This window comes from Zootoca vivipara, chromosome 6 (genome assembly GCF_965207765.1).
Source record: "Zootoca vivipara chromosome 6, rZooViv2.hap1.1, whole genome shotgun sequence".
Lineage (NCBI taxonomy): Eukaryota > Metazoa > Chordata > Lepidosauria > Squamata > Lacertidae > Zootoca > Zootoca vivipara.
Genome location: NC_142589.1, coordinates 75,666,380 through 75,686,511, shown reverse-complemented (window position 1 = coordinate 75,686,511; position 20,132 = coordinate 75,666,380). Strand labels below are relative to the sequence as shown.

At 48.5% G+C, this 20,132-nt stretch overlaps 1 protein-coding gene across 2 annotated transcripts in view; it reads left to right on the top strand.

Annotated features, from left to right (window-relative positions):
• The window catches only part of BCAM (basal cell adhesion molecule (Lutheran blood group)), a 60,681-nt gene extending 41,161 nt beyond the window's left edge, over positions 1 to 19,520 (top strand). Inside the window, exons 5-16 of one of the 2 annotated variants that reach the window (XM_035118038.3) lie at positions 595 to 691; positions 1,377 to 1,559; positions 2,610 to 2,734; positions 3,013 to 3,172; positions 3,658 to 3,773; positions 5,031 to 5,172; positions 6,900 to 7,027; positions 8,191 to 8,329; positions 10,637 to 10,672; positions 12,985 to 13,132; positions 13,994 to 14,108; positions 14,835 to 19,520. In XM_035118038.3, coding sequence (XP_034973929.2) covers positions 595 to 691; positions 1,377 to 1,559; positions 2,610 to 2,734; positions 3,013 to 3,172; positions 3,658 to 3,773; positions 5,031 to 5,172; positions 6,900 to 7,027; positions 8,191 to 8,329; positions 10,637 to 10,672; positions 12,985 to 13,132; positions 13,994 to 14,108; positions 14,835 to 14,840 — 1,395 coding nt within the window. In that variant the 3' untranslated portion in view covers positions 14,841 to 19,520. Of the gene's footprint in view, positions 1 to 594; positions 692 to 1,376; positions 1,560 to 2,609; positions 2,735 to 3,012; positions 3,173 to 3,657; positions 3,774 to 5,030; positions 5,173 to 6,899; positions 7,028 to 8,190; positions 8,330 to 10,633; positions 10,673 to 12,984; positions 13,133 to 13,993; positions 14,109 to 14,834 lie in introns of both variants that reach the window. The other variant, XM_088672664.1, reaches the window with a different exon arrangement.
• The last annotated feature ends 612 nt before the right edge of the window (positions 19,521 to 20,132 follow it).

Below are 20,132 nucleotides of genomic sequence, written 5' to 3'. Positions count from 1 at the left end.
GGGCTGTGCCTGGTGAATCTCAGGGGACACCACGGAATAAGTTTTCCAGTTGTCAGGAGTCAGGCTTCTCTGCCCTATATAGCTTTGTCTCTCCCCATAATCAGCAGAAAGAATAAATCATGCAAAACACTCACTGCGCTCGGCGGGAGATGGTGCTCCAGCCAACTACCATCTCCTCAGGAGGTCCTCTCCAAGTGACATAAAAAATTGGGCCTTCAGCCTTGCCAATGTTATCTTATCGGTGCCTATTGAATGCCTTACTTTTTCAACAAGACTTTTTAAAGTAGAGATTATTTTAACTCAGCCCATATCCGTGTTGCAGCTAAAACTTTTAATTTTTTTAAAAAATTGTTAATGGCTTTGGGATGTTTTATGGGAAGCGATTAACAGGAAGTTAGGAAAGGTTCAGAAACCAGCGTAATTTAGCGTTTCCTCTTTTTTTTTTTTTGTACAGCCCCGCTGGCAAGGTGGGAGGCTATGACTGTAAATAAGGCTAACTAACATCCCAGGTGGGAGAAGTCTCCTAAGGAGAGTGAGGGAGAGTGGTCATAGCAGGGCCACACCAGGGATTCACTGCCTTTCCTTCCTCTCCAGATTGCAACGTGCACCAGCAAAAATGCCAACCCGATGCCAACCATCAGCTGGTACAAAGATGGCCGCCCTCTGAATGCCTCCACAGAACGCAATAAGGGTAAGGAAGCTGTTTTCTCCTGTTGTCTTTTCCTTCGAGGACAATAGCTGTCTGAGAAAACATAGCCCCAACTGCCACTGCCGTTTTCGGTCTTACGTTCCTGACTGCCACTGAGCATCTTATGCCATCCTGAGGCTAATTTCGAATAAATGTAGACAAACAGGTGCTCTCTCTCATCTTTTCCTCAGGTTGCTCTGTGCTGCCTGTTGTTTAAATTTATTTCCCCACTCAAAATAGGCCTCTATTACTGCAGAACCTTAAAACCACCCATTAAAACAAAACTACCACCGTATAGCTGCTAAATCCTTAAACTGCGTGAAAGTTGCCATTTTATATACCGTGGTACCTCGGTTTTCGAACGTCTCTGTTGACAAACATTTTGGTTTTTGAACACGCCTCGTCAGTCGAACATGCCACGTGGCTTCTCCTGAGTGCAAATCCTGAGGCCTAGCTGTTGGCTATTGAGTTTTCAGTTTTCAGACGTTTCAGAACTCGAACGGTATTCCGGAACGGATTACGTACATTCGAAAACCGAGGTACCACTGTATTTCTTTCAAATCAACAAAATGATGCGTTGAAAAATATCCTTGTACTGGCCCGTTTCTGGAGTTCTCGCCTCCCCATGTGCCCCTTGGCCGGATAACCTCACTCTCTGCATCACCGCTATACCTGTTGTCCTCCCCAGAGCTGTATGTCGTGTCACGGACGGTGAAAGAGGCGTCAGGGCTGCTCTCCGTCTCCAGCACGCTGTACCTGCGGGTGAACAAATCTGACAAGGACTCCAGCTTCCTCTGCCACGTCAGCTACGCAATGCCGCACGGAAAAGTCGGCAGCGCAGAGTCGGACCCCTTCCATCTCACGTTGCACTGTAAGTTACATGGAAATGTTGGGAGCTTCTGTGGAGCATTCATCCTGTATGGTTTCGGGTGTGGTGGCCCTCAGTAAGCATTTTCCATTTTGACTGTGCTAATGTTATCATTCTTGCTTTATTAATTCCCTTCCAAACCACCGTTCCGAGGCGATTTGCACACGTTTGTGTCCCTGCCCAAGTTTTAAGTTTTAAGATCTACTTTGGAGGCCTGTCTTTGATCCTCAGCGAAGGCCCAGTGGATGGGTACAGGGCCTTTTTGGTGGTGGCCCGCAGACTGCAAAATGCCCTCCAGCAGCTGCCTGTCTGCCAGGTTTCCTCTTTGACCTGCTTTGAGAGGTACAGCCAGAAGGAGTTGGTGCCACCTGAAAGATAGCTCATTCAGGACTCTTAAGCTCAGGATTGTGGGTTCGAGCCCCACATTGGGTGAAAGATGCTGGAAGGTAGGCTAGAGATGACCCTAGGGGTCCCTTCTAATTCTATGATTCTATGAAGACACCCGCCTTTTGGTTTTGCTTTTAAAATTATATTTGTTGCAAGCTGCTCCGAGGTTCCTAGTCAAGTAGAGGGTGCAGGATTACAAATATTGTTTAGAATAAATCCATTCCGGCAGGTTTTTAATTTGTTTTAATCCTGGCTGAAGGCTTTAATGTATGACCTGAATGTTCCTGCTTCTAGGATCTTGCCAAGCATTGGTTCTAATTTTATTGTATTGTGGTCAGGTGTAGCTAGGTACTTAAAGGAATTGGTGCACAGTCCCATGGCTCAAATTCTCTCAGCCTAGCCAGCTTCACAGTTATAGGGATTAAAGGAGGAGGAGAACCATGTAAACTACCTTGATCATCTTGGAGAAAATGGTGGGGTTATAAATGCAAGAAATAAACAAATAAATACTGTGCAGCAGGCTTATGAGATCTTTGGAACGTGCACGAGAAACTCTTCCACAGACTGCAGAGATCTGTGATTAATAGTAGTAATAACAATAACAATAATAATACAGAAATAAATAGTCATGTGCTGTCAGTGTGACCCTCCTTCCTCTTCCCTCAGACTTCACAGAGAACGTGGAGTTTTCTGTAGATTCCCCAGAGGTCATCAAGGAAGGGGATGATATCGAGTTGCAATGCCAGGCGGACGGCTACCCTCCACCGGAGTACGTCTTTTACAAAATACAGGTACTGTTGACCATGATGCATCATCCATGCCCAACCTGTTCCTTCCTGGGGGGAGGCAGGGGGGGAGGGGTTTGAGGCGTTCTGCGTGTTTTGGTTTTAGCTGCTGATATGAGTTGGAAAATAAGGACATCCTTTCTGACAACAGTGGGCATGAAGTCACTTCTCCAGGCCTAAGGCTGGGTGGTGGTTGCCATTGCTGTTTCGCTCCAGACGAAACTGGCCTCCTGACCTTTTTTTTGGGGGGGGGGCTTCCCTTTTTACCTCCCTTGCAAATCCAGAGTGAAAACAGACAGGTAGACCTGGGGTCCCGCCCCAACGGAATCCTGAGCCTTCTGCACGTGACCAAGGCAGACGGTGGGACATACCGGTGCCAGGTGCTGGACTTTGACAGCCCCAGTAACGTAGAGCTGGAGAAGGATGTGACCATCTATGTCAACTGTGAGTGCCCCGTGGGCTGCTGGGGGAGGGGTCAACAGGGCCTCGTGCTGGGAGACAGGTTGGTGGGGGACGACGGCAGTGAAACCTGTTAGCAAAGTCACTTAAACAGCACAGAGTCCAGAGAGAAAAGTCATCCTGACAACACCTTAGAGAAGAAGCAAAAATGGCGTATAATTTGAGGAGAATGTGCATAGCAGGGAGATGTACAACCAAACATACAGAGGAGAAACTTCCTCCAAACTACACAGCCAACCAGAGCACTCGCTGCTTCACAGAAGATCGTGCCAATCTGTCTGGTTGCCAAGCAACACCTCTACATACGCACATGCCCTTCTTGGGTAGTTGACCGAGTATCACTGAGGATGGAATTAACCCCTTAAGTTACAAACTGATTGATCCCTGCTGTTGCACTTCCATCAAAACCCTGAGTATTGTCAGCCTTTCTCACTCTCTCTCTCTCTCCCTTCCCCCTGTTCCCACTTTAGATCTGGACCCCCTGGTTCTGAACCCGAACAAGACTGTGATGGCAAGATTGGGCGAAAACATCGAGCTGACCTGCTCTGGTACTGGCTCCCAGATGCCCACCTTGCTATGGAAGAAGGTAGGTGGAGGCTCCACAAGGTTACGAAAAAACGCAGAAGCTGCCATCTAGCTCAGTATCTCCATTTGTTGCGATTCAGCACTAAACACCAGGTTTTCCTGGGGGAAAGTGGGGGAGCAAACGGAAGTTCGACTCATGTCCTTGACCTCTTGCAAAGCACAAACTCCGCAGGTGCCCTGGGCAGGCTGTGATGGTTTGCACACTTCTCTCCCTATTGTCTTCATTCCTCTAGCGGCTTAACTCAGGCCTAATCTCGTCTCACAGAACTGTGTCTTTAAATTTGCAACTTGCAAGGCTGAAACTGCACTTTTCTCTAAAGGCACAGCTAGCAGAACACAAGCCTAAAGCTGCACACTCAAAGGAATGCTAAGGTTCTCTTGCCCAGCTTCCCATAGTTGTAAATGGAGCCTGTGGCAGGAGAACCACCCTGTTGGGTTGCAGACTGTCCTGCTGGTCATAAGGGTGGAAATGGTAGGCAGTCAGAAGTGATGAATCTCCAAATCCCAGAGTCTTTTCAAAAGGCACCCTGCTTGCAGGTTTTCAGACCTGCTGCGACGACACTGAGGGATAGAAACTTGCATTTTAAGTGTAAAAATGGAGATGCTTGGAAAAGGCATCTGGCGGTGGGTGGTGGTTTGTTTTTAATTGTACTTCGCCTTGTAGTTATTTATTTCATAAAATTTATATACCACCTGATTGTGGGGAAAGCCTCAAAGCGGTTTACAAAAAAAAGATAAAGCAAGAACCTTATCACTAAAAGATTTGCAACCATAATTTAAAACACACAGAAAGTTTAAACCGCAGTAAAATAGAATGAAACAAATCAAAACTCCTACAAACCTTCTGGGTAGGCTTGTCTAAATATGAATGTCTTCTGAAAATCTTGCCCATTCTCAAAGGCTCAAGGCACGTGACCCCACTTTCAGAAGTAATGATGATGATGATTTAAGGTCATTTAGATCCTGCCTTTATCCCAAGTTGGGGTTCAAGGTATGGCTCACAGTGTTTAAAAAGGACGAGGCAACAAACTAGCTAAAAACAATCATTAAAATACATCAGAACACATTTAGGACCAGCAGTTAAGATCCACTTTGCCCGGACAGCAGCTGAGCGAGCAACTTCTGTCTTCTGCTCAGTTTCCTGAGCAGGAAAGTCTCAGGCTGCTGGATAACGAAGAGGGATCTGGGCTAGCCTCCCTTGGGAGGGAATTCCACCATTCAGGTGCATTCTCCTGTTTTTACCCCCATCCCCCTGCAGGGAAAGACTAAGGTGGGAGACGGCGAGACTTTGCCCCTGAGTTCACTGAGCTACCACATGGCCGGTGGGTACACGTGTGAAGCCTCTGTGCCTAGCATACCTGGGCTGCAGCGGACCCAGACCATCGAAGTCGTCGTGGAAGGTAGGCTGGTTGGGTGGCCATGGAAGTTAAGAGCAGAATTGCCCTGCAGAATCTGGTCGATGGCCCATAATACTCCAGCATCCTTCTCTCACAGTGGAGACAACCTGATGCCCAAGGGAAGCCTCAGAAAAGGACATTTTATTTATCTGTCTTGATATATTCCTCCAAGGCGTTGTTGTTGTTGTTGTTGTTGTTGTTGTTGTTGTTGTTGATTAAATTTGCAAACCGCCCTTCATCCGTAGGGCTCAGAGCAGTTCACAACATAAAAATACAAGACCAAAGCACAGAATACAGAATAAAAACAACAAAGGTCACACCCACACCCACTACAAACCAATAACCTCCACCCCCTCTCACAAGCACGTTTAAAAGTGCGCCGGATGTTAATCAGCCAAAGGCCTGGTTAGAGAGGGACATTTTTGCCTGGCGTCTAAAGGTGTATAATGAAGGAGCCAGGCGGACCTCCCTGGGGAGTGCATGACACAAGCAGGGAGCCACCACAGAAAAGGCCCGTTGTCATGTTGCCACCCTCCATCACCTTTTGTGGAGGAGACAAACGAGGAAGGGCCTCAGAGGAGGGTCACAGGGTCCAGGTCAGTTCATGTGGAAAGAGGCAGTCCTGGAAGTATTGTGGTCCTGAGCCGTTCAAGATGGCATGCATGTCCCCCCCCCCCAAAAAAAACCAAAACCCTGTGAGGTAGGTTTGCCTGAGAGTCAGAGACGGACCCAAGGCCACACGGTGAGCTTGACTCCTTTCCTTCCAGTTTCTATTCCAACTCTCATCCGTTGCCCTTTTAAATGTGTTGTGGGAGAAGGGGGATTATTTGGTTTGTTGCTATTGTTCATATTTTTACTGCGTGCTTTGTGGCATTATGTTGTAATGTTATGTTGTGAACTGTGATCTGCAGATGAAGGGCGGCATACAAATTTAATGTTGTTTAACAACAACAACAACAACAATAACAACCACCGCAACACGTCCTGCACGAGTGACGTAGTCTTCCAGTCACTGGCATTTGGGCGTTGGTTGACTGCTTGGGATAGGCTTGGGCCTACGGCTGTCTCTCAGCCCAGCCTACCTCAAAGGGTTGTCGTGGCGACAAAAATGGGAGCTCCTTGGAGAAAAGGCTAAGTTTAAGTAAATATTGGACACAACTCTCATACATGATTCTGTGAAAGGGGGGTGGGGGACAAGGTTTGCTGTTGGGATTACTCTCCTTCCTTCCTTCCTTCACAACTTTCTAGTCCCTAAGACTATGAAGATCAGCTTGAAGGTATATAGGTGGTATTAGAAGCTCACTAGAATACATTTGTTGTTGTTGTTGTTTAGTCATTTAGTCGTGTCCGACTCTTCGTGACCCCATGGACCAGAGCATGCCAGGCACTCCTGTCTTCCACTGCCTCCTGCAGTTTGGTCAGACACATGTTCGTAGCTTCAAGAACACTGTCCAGCCATCTCGTCCTCTGTCGTCCCCTTCTCCCTGTGCCCTCCATCTTTCCCAACATCAGGGTCTTTTCCAGAGAGTCTTCTCTTCTCATGAGGTGGCCAAACATAGTTGGATATAATTCATTCTTTTAGTCAGAGAGAGAGGCTAGTTGACATTTTCTGTGCATGTTGCAGAATCCATCCTTTTCCCTGGCCCAGAACTTAAAAGCTTTTGGGGGCAGGGTTCATGTGCCTCCTCCTGGTTGTCATGTCCTGACTTCCTCCTCCTTCCCCAAAACAGGAACCCCACAAGTGGAGCAGCCTCAGTCCACACGCCATTACCAGAGCCTGGGCCAGAAACTGACATTTACCTGCTCTGCTTTCGGCTACCCTGAGCCAGAGATCAAGTGGAGCGTCACTGGGGAGGAGGTGAGTCTAGTGGCGAAGAGCTTTGTCGGGGAAATGCAGGGCTCAGTGAGGATTGTGGAGCAATTGTAGCCCCCTACAGGGGTGCTGGACCTTCCCCTTCACCCTACTCTGGGCCCAAGGGCACAGAGGTTTGCAGAGTGTGTTCCTGCTGGATTTCTTGGGAGCTGGTTGGGTCTTTCTCAAATGAGGCCAGCGGCGGCAGATCAGCTTCCCTGAATATATCAGCTCAAGGGGTATGGGTGTGTGGGTGTTGGTTATCTTCGTTTGAATCTGGGGAGCAGACTATTTGCTAGGGCTTTGTTCCCATATGGCTGGCAGTGCAGCGTGCAGCTCACCCCACAGATCACAAGGAGACCTGACAGGCCTGCTTGGGGGCCCCTATTCAGCACCTGTGCCCCCAAATGAACCCAGATAATCCCCTGCAACGTCCTGGAGCTGAAAAGCAGGCTTGCAAGGGGTTCATTAGTGGGCAAGTCAGCATCCCCTGCTGGAAGATTGTTTGCAAACCGCTGGTTTTAGGGGTCCTTCTCTCCCCCACACCCTTGCCTGCTGATACCCAGCTGCTCTCAAGCTGTCAGGCTGCGGGAAGCGGACTCCCTGGGTGGCCTCTTTGCGTGCCGAGATGAACAGAGGGAGCGGGCAGAGGCTTCAAGAAGAAGCCCAAGGTCATGAGTAGACACAGAAGAGCTGTCTCTGCCATGACTTCTCCCCAGTCCGCCCCCTCACCACCAACAAGCAGGGCACATTGGGAATGAAACATTAAACGTTAAAAACTCCCCTATACAGGGCTGCCTTCAGATGTCTTCCATAGGTTGTATAGTTACTTATCATTATGTAGGTTTGGGGAAACATATTGGCCAAAGTAAGCTGTAGTTCTGCCCTTGGGCATCCTTGCAACAACCTTGCGAGGTAGGCCGGTATTTGTAATGAGGTCGGATCCGGCACTGCGCACGTCAACCTGGTTCGCAGCTCAGTCTCTTGACCCCGACTCTGCAGCAGCCTTCTTGACTGCTTTCATTGTAGCTCCTGTGTGGTGCCTCTGGCATCCCAACAACCTGTCCAGGTAGAAACAAAGGTGAATCAGGTGTGAGGCAGAAAGCTGAGGATGGAGAGAGACTCCGTCCCATGCGAAATGCTGCCATTCTTTGCTTCTCTCTTCCCAGCCGTCTGCGAGGACCTTTGGCAACAGAGTCGTCAGCGAATTGTCGGTGGAGGTGACCCCTGAACTGGCCCAGAATGGGGTCACGTGCTGGGCAGAGAACGAGCACGGCAAGGCCGAACAGACATTCCTGTTACAGATGGGTGAGTGTCCACAAAGGGAAGGGAGGGACCTTTCACCCTTTCGCTCCAGACGCCTCTTCTTATCTTTGTTTGCAGATGACTTGTAGTCAATAGTCCAAGCAGCAGCATAAACCAGTGTCCGAATTAAACAGAATGTTAACTGCACAATTGCAATTTAACCTGCGTGGTTTTAAAAATTTAAGTGGCAGCAGTAATGGTCAGGGGAAGAGCAGGATTGCCTCCCCAAATGCTCACCATGGCCTTCTACTCGCCCCAAACTGCTACCTACCCAGAAATCACAGGATTGTAGAAGGGACCCCAATGGGTCATCTAGTCCACCCCCCTCAATGCAGGAATCTCAACTAAAGAACCCATAATTAAAGCCTCGTCCCTCCCACGAGCTGCTGTCCCAATCCTGACAGCCGCTACTGACATCTTTAAAAGCCGGGCATGTTAAATTGCAGTCGTGCAATTAATTACATGCTCAGTTTGGCTCTAGCTTGAATTGGTTCTGGGGATGCCCAAACCCTTCAGGTCAGTGGAGGTTTATGGCCCAGGTGTGGCACTTAGTCATTTGCAGCACTCGGTCTGCTTTCTTCCCCCCAGGCTGGGCAGGTGTAGACAGGTTGGCAGGGAAAAAGGAGCGCATGGCAGTGTTTAGACAACCACAGTCATCGGTTGAGGCCACTGCAAGGCGCGTTTCCACCTCCTTTCAGTAGGTCTGCCTCTCATTCTAATTTCCTAGCAGTAAAGCTGTTGACAAATTATTAATCCTTGCATTTAAGCCAGTTGTGGGGAACCTAGTGTGTGACGATGAGCCTCTCTGGGAAGGCATGCTCTTGGCACACCTTGCTCCAAAACCAGGAAGGGGTTTGCATTGAACCTGCTGCTAAAACTGAGAGTTTCCCTCTCCATATTAGCAGGGAGTTCAATGCACATGCCTCCCCGAATCTGGAGGAAGCTGCTCTCCCAATGCCCAATCGCCAATTTAAAAATCAAAGCCGTCAAGTGCACAACCTCGTGGGTAAACTGGTCCCAAGCTGATACGTGGGATAATCTTGTGAGGAGGGGTGTTGCGATTTCTGTGCAGGTTCCCTATCTTTGGGGGGGGGGGGTTGCGCAGGGTTTCTGGATGTTAGGGTTTGACTTGACTCCTAGAGAAACCTTCCCCAACCTGGCACTCTCCAACATTTTGGACTACAGATCCCATCAAGCCCATAGTCCAAGACTAGTCCAATAATTTTCCATGGCTGCGTGAACTCTGCACAAAGTCATGACCCAAAAGGGTACGCTTAGATAGGCTCAGTTCTGCCGCAAACTTCTTGCAAGGTGTGTGTTTACTTCTGCGACAACATGCATAGGGACTTCCTCTGCTAGGCCACAGATGGGGCAATACGCCTCATTCCTGGAGCAACAGAAATCGTACTCAGCACCAGCTTCCTCCTCCTACTCTCCAGCTTCTAAGATTTCGCCACACGTTGCCTGTATTCTTTCAACAACAGCCATCTCTCCTTCCCCCTTGCCACCTTCCCAAAAAGGGAACATAACAAAGGTGCTTGTTTATCTTTGACTGCCCGACAAGCCCCTTGGAACGAAAAAAAAAAAAAACATGTACAAAGCCGTTTCACAACAATGTGGGGGCACTGCAGAAAGGGAGAAGCTCTCTTGTGAAATCCAAGCACTAGTGGGCCATGCAGTTGCAGAATCGTAGAGTTGGAAGGGACCCCGAAGGTCACCCAGTCCAACCCCCTGCAAGGCAGGAATCTCAACTCAAGCATCCATGACAGATGGCCATCCAAACTCTGCTTAAAAACCTCCAAGGAAGGAGAGTCCCCATGCTCGAGTGGGAGACCGTTCCACTATTGAACATCTCATAACTGCCCGAAAGTTCTTCCTGATGTTTAGTCAGACTCTCCTTTCTTGTAACCTGAATCCATTGGTTTGAGTCTTACCCTCCGGAGAAGGAGAAAACAAGCTTGCTCCATCTTCCATGAGATATTTCATTTAGATATTTGACGATGGCTATCCTGTTTGCTCTCAGCCTCCTCTTTCCCAGGCTAAACATACCCAGCTTCTTCAACCATTCCTCCTTAGGCCTGGTTTCCAGACCCTTGATCATCTTGGTCGCCCTCCTCTGCACACCTTCTAGCTTGTCAATATCCTCCTTAAATTGTGGTGCCCAGAACCGGATGTGGGAGTCTTTTGGCCCTCTGAATGATGAAAGGGATAAGGGGAAGTGGGGATTTGGGTGCAGGCTGAGCAACTGCAGACCGCAGCAAGAGTTCACCCTGTACCTTTGCTAACAGACCTGTCTCTCTTTCCAAGCAGTTGCACCAACGACATCTGCCTCTCCCATACCAGCAGGTAAGTCCTTCTTTGCCTCCCTCTTTCTCCTTTCTCTTCCCGCCCCGCTGCCCCCAGACTCTGCACTGCTATTACAGTGGGGTGGCCAGGATGGGCAATGACAGCACAGCTTAGCTGGGTGGGCTCACTGACAGTTCAGGTGGCTAACTGCTTTTTCCTTCTTGTGCATGCTGCCTCAGGGAACCCCGAGCTCCGGACAGGTGGGTGTTTGAGGATGAGAAGGCAGGACAAGAGTCACATGCACAAACACAATTAGCCATACGGAAAGGGAGGTAGAGACAGGGCTTTTTTGGTGGCGGCTCCCTGTATGCGGAACTCCCTGCCCCAAGAAATTGGATTGCCTTCTTCTTTATTTGCATTCAGCCAAATAAAGGAAACAACCTTAATAATAATAATAATAATAATAATAATAATAATAATAATAATAATAATAATTCCCTGCTTAAAAGTATCAATTGTCTATGCTGGTCTCTGCAAAGGGTTCCTTTGGCTTTTCTGCTTGCTTTGATATTCACAAGTCTCTTTGAGCAATTGCTCCGTGAAGGGGAAATAGTGGAGTATAATCCATTTGGGGATAATAATAATAATAATAATAAGAATAATAATAATAGGTATTCTGGGTTTCGCTTATTTCCACTTCTCCCTCCCCACGCGAGGGGACCAACGGGCGAAATGAAAGAGGGAAGCCTTCCGTGGAATCTCTTTCCACCGCAGAAAGATCGGAATAGATTAATTTCCCAGATGTTTTTGCTTGCAGGTTTCTTTTGCTTTCAAGTGTAATAAGGTCAGGGAAGGTTCATTGTGTGTGATTTCGGAGCTCAGAAATGCTATCCAAGTTTGAAGTAGTACATGATTCACTTACCACAGTTTATTTCTCCCTGAGGTTTTGGGGTTTTATTATTTTTTAAAAAAAAAATCCAAGTGTGTGTGTGTGTGTGTGTGTGTGTGTGTAACACACCACATGAATAGGTGTGGCCTTGTGCTGTTGGTGCCCTGTGGCTGAAACTACACCGTGGAGCGAGTTTTTCTCAAGTTTGAGTCCCTAGCAGTGGTCAGGGTCCAGGATGATGGGAGTTGTAGCCCACCAACAGCTTAAGAACCTGAGTTTGAGAACGCGGCTAGACGTATAGAAACAGCCTTTGGCTCCTCTTCCTCCCGCACTCCAGCCCAAATTCTGAGAATTGTTGTTTTGCCCCTCGTCCTTCAGAATAACAGTTCTCATACCGGTAGTTCCCTGGGTAAGATCCAGGACAGATGAAAATAAAGCACCTCTCCCCTCGGCACGAAGATAAACTCTGGAGCTCGCTGCCTCAGGAGTCAGTAGTGGCCACCAACTTGGATGGCTTTAAGAGGCAAATTCATGGGGAGGATAAAGGCTACAATTGGCTACTAGCCGCGATGGCTACGCTCTGCCTCCACAGTAAGATTCCTCGTAGATCTGCTCCAAAACATAGTTTTTATGGTGTTTCCTGTTTTAATGTTGTACACCCTGATACATCACAAAATGGCGGTGTTGAAATAAATAAATAAGCAAGAGATCTAGCAGCAGATTCTTATCAACATTCATTCATTCATTCATTCCCTGACCAACCTTCTGACCTGCTTTAAATTGCCAGAACACAAACTACCTGTTGGAATAGTAAGTGAGGAACAATTGACTATAACCCTCCTACAATTTTATGATGAATCATGGGGTCGTTCAAAATGGCCCTCCTGTTTGGCATTAGTAGTGATCAGAACTACAAATGATCATGTGTGTGTGTGTGTGTGTGTGTGAGAGAGAGAGAGAGAGAGAGAGAGAGAGATTTTATCTAATGAGTATTTAGTTTAAATGGCATTGTTGTAATTCTAAGGAATGCAATTTGCTGTTCTCGTTACAAGCTGAACAATATTGTTGTTGATCTTATTAAAGATAATATGTATTTCACTTATACGTATTGTAACAGTAAACACATCCTTATATAGCAGCAATAATAATAAAAATGTTATTGAACAATACAGTACTATTATTGCGGCACGTTTAACAATAGACGTTTATCTGGTGAACCGCTCTGTGATCTTGCGATGCAGGGCTGCATATAAATCTAATAAATAACAACAACAACAGCAACAATGCTTTAAAAGCAACAACAAAGCTTTTATTTGTAGCAACGAACAAAAATGTTGGTAGAAACATGGCAGCGCTGTTCAGGTGGTCCTTCCCAATCTTTGCCAGACAGAAGCAGGCTACAGGCAAGGAGGTTGGGGAAGGACCTGGTATCTGCAGAACCTCAATCTCCCTTCCCTTTTTTTTGCTTCCTTCCCCCCAACAGTGGACGGGGAACAGAGCCAGGGTGGCAGTACAGTCGCCGTGATTGCTGTGTGTGTCTGTGTCTTGCTCCTCCTCATCATCGTGGGCTTCTTCTACTTCATGCAGCGCCGCGGCCAGCTGCCCTGCGGCGGAGGCGAGAAGAGATCTTTGTGAGTAAGGCCTTGCAGGCCGCTCAAACCACGCGCATCCTACAGCCCCTTCTGCCTCTGTGGGGCTCGGCACCAGTGGCAACGAAGCCACAAGTCCCTCGACGTCTAGTAGCAGGGCCGGCCCATCCATGAGGCCAAATGAAGTGACCCGCTCAGGCGGCAGGCTACACAGGGGCAATGGCACGGCAAGCGTTCCGGCCTCTGGTGCTCCTCATCTGCCATTGTTTGTGCCTTAGTTACACGCATGCAGCGAGTGGTGTCTGGCAAACCCCTCTGCTGGGGAGGAGGAGGTTAAAGACCTCTGCCTTTCTTCCATCATGGCTGATCAGGGGAAGGGGAGGAGCCTTATGTTACAGCCCTTCACACTTGCTAAGTCCAAACGGGTGCCACGCTTTAAAAAAAACACCTACCTGCCAGATCAGAGATCTATGTGCAAATCTGGCTCACTTTATGCTCATGCTCAATTAAATGTAGACAAACCAGTGGCCTCTGTTTCCGGATATGTGGGTGTTTTGCTGGCATCTGTCTGTGGAGGTTTAGGATCAGAGTTTTCCTTCCCAGGTGGCCCTAGATACTGATAGATAGATAATAGATAGATGATAGATAGATAGATAGATGATAGATAGATAGATAGATAGATAGATAGATAGATAGATAGATAGATAGATGCCCCCCTTTTTTATATGTAAATCTTCGCCAGCCTTCCCTGGGCTGCAGAGCCATAAATGGATGAAGGATCAGGGAGCTGTGCAGGGTGGGGTGGGTTCGGGGAGAGGCTGGACGTAGCCATACCCTGTTGGCTTTCTTGGCCACCTGTTCCTGGAATGTGGCGCTCAGATATCTGTTTCCTCCTCTCGTCAGGACCCCCAAGGAAGGGAATCCCGACGACACTGTGGTGGAGATGAAGACGGACAAACGGAACGAGCAGACGGGGCTCTTGAGCCCTGGGGGTGGCGGTGGCGGTGGGGCAAATGAGGTGAGGAACGGAGAAGGTGGAAGACGGTGACCCTGCTCTCACTGAGCTTGGGGCGAGGGGTTATCCCTGTTTCTTGAGGGTACCAGGAATTGTAGCTCTGCAAAGGGGGAACTGCCGTCGGGAGGCCTCTAGCTCAATGGGAGAGAATCTGCTTTGCATGCAAAAGGTCCCTGGCAGCGTCTCCAGGTGGGGCTGGAAGAGATCCTTGCCTGGAATCCCAGAGATGTGCTGCCGGTCAGTGTGGACAGCACTGAACTGAATCCGCACCAGCAGTTTCCTATCCCTTTTGCAGACCTGGGACGATGCAGAAGTGTTTCCAGGGCCTGCTTTGAGGAACAGCGCTGTGTACATCTATTTAAAGCACATTTAAAACTTGGAGCCCCGTGTTGGGCAAAAGATTCCTGCATTGCAGGGCGTTGGGCTAGATGGCCCTGGGGGGTCCCTTCCAACTCTGTGATTCCATGAAAACATATTCTGCCCCCCGAGAATCCTGGGAACGGTGGTTTGCTGCTGGGAATTGTAACACAGCGAGGGCTAAGCTCCCGTTTCCAGGATTTCTTTGGTGTGGAGATGTGCTTTCAAAAGCATGGTTACAGTCCGTGTCTCTGTGGCAGGACTGCAATGGGTCCCGTAGGGAGAAGGCTGGGGGGTGGAGCCGAGGGGAAAGTCTGGGGCGCAGACTCCCTGTTTCATTCTCCCTCTCTTTCAAATCCTGTCTCCCTGCAGTGCTGAGAACAAGCCTGGAGTTGTCTTCTTCCGGAGGATCTGCCTCTTGCCTGCTCTGCACCACCCAAACCACGGGGCAAAGAGGACGCCAGGGCTGGACTGTGCGAGGGGAACCCGGTCCCTCCGGGGCCCTTCCTTCTCCAAGGGCAGGGGAGCATCCTTCCTTGCGTCTGGACTTTTTTTTGTGTGCAAATGGGGTGAGGTGAGGGGGTTGTGCTGCCGCTACTACTTCTTCCTCCTTGAAACGCCTGATTGTTATTATTGTTCTTGTAATTATTTTAAAAGAAACTGACACTTGCCCAGACCACTCTGGCGTGAGTAGACACGCCATCGACACACAGGCCCCTGTCTCTCCACACACCGATATGCCTCTTGCTGACTTGCGGACCTGAACTAAGCCCACATGTGCACTTACGTCCTGAACACGGAAACACAGCCTTGGAAGAAAACTCACACAAGTTGACTGGCCCCTTTCTGCTGGCACACGACTGTTAGCCACTTGTGGTCTTAAAGGACTCGCTTTTTGTAAACCTTCCCACCACCACCCCGTCCCGCTTAGTCGCTTGGAGGCGATTCTTGCTCGCCGTAGGTGACCAGGCTAGCAGTGTCTGTCTTTCACCATTGGGCAAAGACATGTGGACACCTATATTCCTGTGCACACTTCTTCTTTATCCTCCTTGTGAAACATGCATTGTGAGTGAACACATACAGACACACCCTTGTTTTGTCACGCATCCACACCCCCACACCCATTGAGCATGCTTGTTGGAAAGTCGTGCAAAGACTTGCAAAGTTGACATGCTCCCCACATGCATGTGAATGTGTTCCGTCCATACATTAACATGTTCATGTGTGTGTGTGTGCGTGTGTGTGCGTGTGTGCATGCACACAAGGCTTTGCAAATTACGTGTGGGCATCGTAGCTGAGTATTAATTTCTACATAGAGCCCCGAAGTCCACTCCACAATACAGCACAAACAGCACCCTCTGCATTTATCAACACAGACGCTGATATCGCTCAGGCTGCAATTCTGTATATGCTAAGCCCCATTTATCTCAATAATGCTTGCTTCTGAGTAGATCATGCTGTCACACTTTTATCTAGGTTGACAAACGCATGGCATCTTTTTTTTTTTTAAAAAAAGTTTCCTTTCAAGTTGTGATTCACTCCACAGCTTCTGCCTGTTTTTGTCTCCTTCAGATTTATAGGATTGTTCTTTATGCACACACACATATTTTCTGGCACCAAACCTCAAAATACAGGAAAACGTTGGGTTTGGCTAATCAGTTACTTGTTTTTAATTTTCTGTCTGAGGCGTTTTAGTACAAAATTGAAGAGTGGAGGGGCAGTTTTTGAAAGAGTTTTTTTTTTTTTTGGTGGCCTGACTGTGGGATCTACCTGGGGAGTTTGTTCCTTTGAAGTCAGCAGTAAAATTAGTTAGATACCCAGCTTTAAGAGAGTTCATCTTCAGCCAGCCAAGGTTCAGCTTTCATTTAGGAATGTGAACAATTTCACAAAGAGGTGTTTATCCTATTTAAACTGCTAGCCTGAAGTAGAAATCCCATCAGTTAAGAAAAGAATTTCCCTTCTCTTAATGAGCAGCAAGCAAGGATCTCTGACTCTGCCATCCTGCTTGCTCTCCCACCCTCTTGTTTTTAGTTCTGGATTCTTGGCTTAGTACATTTGAACTGCATAGATAAGAACAAGCGTTGCCCTACGGTGAAAATCTCTCTGTTCCATAGATTTTTTTGAAATGCAGCGAAGATGTCACGGACAGTAGTAGAATTTGAAAGCCTCGTTATCACTTGCCTTTTGCCACAGTTACTCTGCTGTGTGGTTTTATGGAAGCCTTATGCATGCGTGCCTGTACACACACACACACACAAACAAACAAACAAACAAACACATGTGTGTGCTCACCACCATAATAAGAACACCTGCCACCCACATACATTTCCAGTTAGTAAGTATATTTGTGTTTTCTAGCACATTCACAAGCCAGCTGATGGGTACTGTATATTAAAGCAGCCAACTTCTGGAACAAGGCCTCTGCGGCTACCCCTTTTAAACAACTGTTTGATTTGCAGCAACAAGCAAAGGAGAAGGTTTAGGGCACCATGCCATGAAAAAAAATAGAAGAAAAGCTTTGCTTGCAGATTTCTCCTGCAGATCAATACTCTGTTGCAGCAGCCCAGGCCGGTTTGGGTGTGCTTGTTCCCTGCCGTAGCTACATGGCTGGCAACCTCGCAGTATGCCACTGCCAGATAAAGCATGCCAGCAAACCCCCCCCCCCCCAATAGGGGCACAGGTTCCCAATAAGTTGCCTCAGGATCCTGCTTTTTAAAAAATCTCTGTTCCCGGAGGCTGGCTGTTGGAGAGCGCTTCCCTCCCTCTCTGCGTCTCCCTATGCAAAATGCTTCCATCCCTAAAGGCAGCCTTACCTCCTGCGGGGTTTGAGGGCAGGGCCTTGCCACCAGAGGTTGTGTGGCTTCTAGGCGGGTTTCGAATGCCGCATCTATCTCGGAGATTCAGCAGCAAATCTGCGCCAGCATTTCCTGCTCTGCGTACCCCCCCCCCACACACACACCACTTCTGACAAGAGTGAGGGATTTCAGCTCCCATCATCTCCAGCCAGGGATGATGGGCCTTGGAGGGCTACAGATCCCCGCTCGCCCCGTCTTAACGTTTCCCACGCACGATGAAAAAACCACGGCAGCTGGAGAATGGGCGACCTGCCCCCAAACATCCGAGTCTTACCAAGAGGCAGCCACTCCCATTTCGGCTCCGTCCGCGCTCTTGTCGTTCACCACCGCTACCTACAGGGGGCGTCCTGATCTCTCAGTGTTCTGATTTCCTTCATTGAAATGCATTGGGTTTTGTGTGTTGTTGTTTTTTTTATAAAAAAAATGGCATGTATTATCGGTCTGTACGGGACAAGCCTTTTGGGGTTCTAGTCTTCCTATTCTCCCCTGACCCCCCCCCCCGACGGCGTGTGTCCTTTCTCTGTCTCTTGCACTGTCTTGTCGAGACACTGGCTCTGTTTTGGGTGGGTGGGTGTGGGGAGACTTGGGGCCTTTTTTTTAAAAAAAAAAGTAGTGTATTTAATGGTGTTGCATCCTAGAGAGCAAGGTGAGGCCGCGGAGCTATGGCAGGGCCCCCAGGGTGAAGGCGTGGGAGAAGGCAGCAATGAGGGCAATATTCTGGCTACTGACTTTTAACCATCCTTGCAAGAAACGAAGGTGGGGTTTTTCATAGCTCCTCTCCTGGCATGGCAGCTACAAGACTCCTTAGAAATAGAATAGAAATACTTTATTGTCACTGTACCACTTGTTTACAATGAGATTAAATGACCCCCCCTCCCTCCCACAATCTCTCAGTCCTTGTTACACTCTGTCTGCTGTTGTACAACCACCAACCCTGAACGTCAGCTGCAATGTTGCTGTCTTCCATTCAGCAGCCTCACGGTCCATGGACAGATACTGTTCTTTAACCTGTTGGTGCGGCTTATCATGCTTCTATATCTCCTGCCCGAGGGCAGGTCTCCTGCGATAACATCTAGCGGACTCAGGGGACAGCCCACAATATTGTGTGCTGTCTTCACCACCCTCCGTAGGGACTCTCCGTCCATGGCTGTCAAACCAGCATACCACACCGTAATGCAGCATGAGAGAACACTTTCTATCATGGATCGATAGAAGGAAATCATCAGTTGCGGTCCAATCTTGTTCTTTCGCAAGACCCTAAGGAAATGAAGTCTCTGTTGGGCCTTCCTAACCACCTGGGCTGTATTGACCTTCCAAGTTAGGTCTTCACTAAGAGCCAGTGTGGTGTAGTGGTTAAGAGCGGTAGACTCATAATCTGGGGAACCGGGTTCAGGTCTCCGCTCCTCCACATGCAGCTGCTGGGTGACCTTGGGCTAGTCACACTTCTCTGAAGTCTCTCAGACCCACTCACCCCACAGAGTGTTTGTTGTGGGGGAGGAAGGGAAAGGAGAATGTTAGCCGCTTTGAGACTCCTTAGGGTAGTGATAAAGTGGGATATCAAATCCAAACTCCTCCTCCTCCTCTTCCTCTCTCCGCACAGCCCCCCCCCGATATACAACGGGACTAGCTCCCCTCTCTTCCTCCAAAAGTCCAACACCATCTCCGTTGTCTTGCCAATGTTTAGGTGCAGAGTGTTCCTTAGCTCCCCTTCTTCACACCCTTCCTCACATTTTCCTAGCGATTGATGGTGTGTCTCTCTGAAACACATCCCACTGGCCCAGACTGCCCCCTCCTTACACCCCTTCTTGTTTCATGCCCTCTTTTCACTTGTGCCTGCTGCTGTTTTTAGGGTTGACAACCTTTAACAAAAAAAACCTAAAACAGATACCTGGCTCCTCTGCCTCCTGCAGCTGTTTGATCTGAAAGCTGCTAGCAGGTAAGACTGCCATGAAAACTTTCACCTGCCATTCCCCACCCCATCCACCCACAGACTTAAGTTTACTGCAAAAACCATGCAGGAGTACGGTAAGTCAGTTGGCAAACGCAGCCACCTGGCACCCGCGGGCCGCCCTCTCTCAGCTCATGCTATAGCTCCAGCTTCTCACTCCCCATCCCTTCGGATGTCTCTGTTACCTGCTGCCTTCCCACCCCCCAACTGGGTTACACACACTGTACATTAGCAAATAAAAATATTGTAACCTCAGTTTGGCTCCCGCGTTTGTTTCTTCTCCCTCCGGACCTTGTGCCCCTTCCTCTAAAGTCCCCCTTTTAAACTGGATTTCAAACAAACACAACCTTTCCCATCTGGGAACGTACCATTTGGAGTCGCCCCTAGTCGTGGACAGAGCGAAATGCTGTTGGCATTGACTTTGGAGATGTTAAGGCTTCCTTCCTCCTGGGAAGGAAACTTCAGCTGGGAGCGGGAGCGAGTTTATTTTTTGTTTTGTTTTGTTTTGTTCTCCCTGCAAGGTGCTCGTGGTCGGGTTTGACCTTCGGCCTTGCGTGGCCTGCTTATTTTTGGCCCTGGATTCCCATGATGCACTGCTGTTGCAGAAAACGCCGAAAGCGGAAAACGCAGGCTTGAGATATATTGAGCAGTGGAAATGGGAGACGCTTGATATTTCTTAAGAGATCCTCCTCTGGAAGGGCAGATCCCTACTTTTAAAGCACATGACTCCCCTCCCCACAATATCAAAGAATCCCAAGAACTGTGGTTTGTTAAGAGTGCTGGGAACTATAGCTCTGGGAGGGGGGGAAACTACAATTCCCAGGATTCTGTGGTGAAAGTTGTGTGCTTCAAATATCTATCTATCTA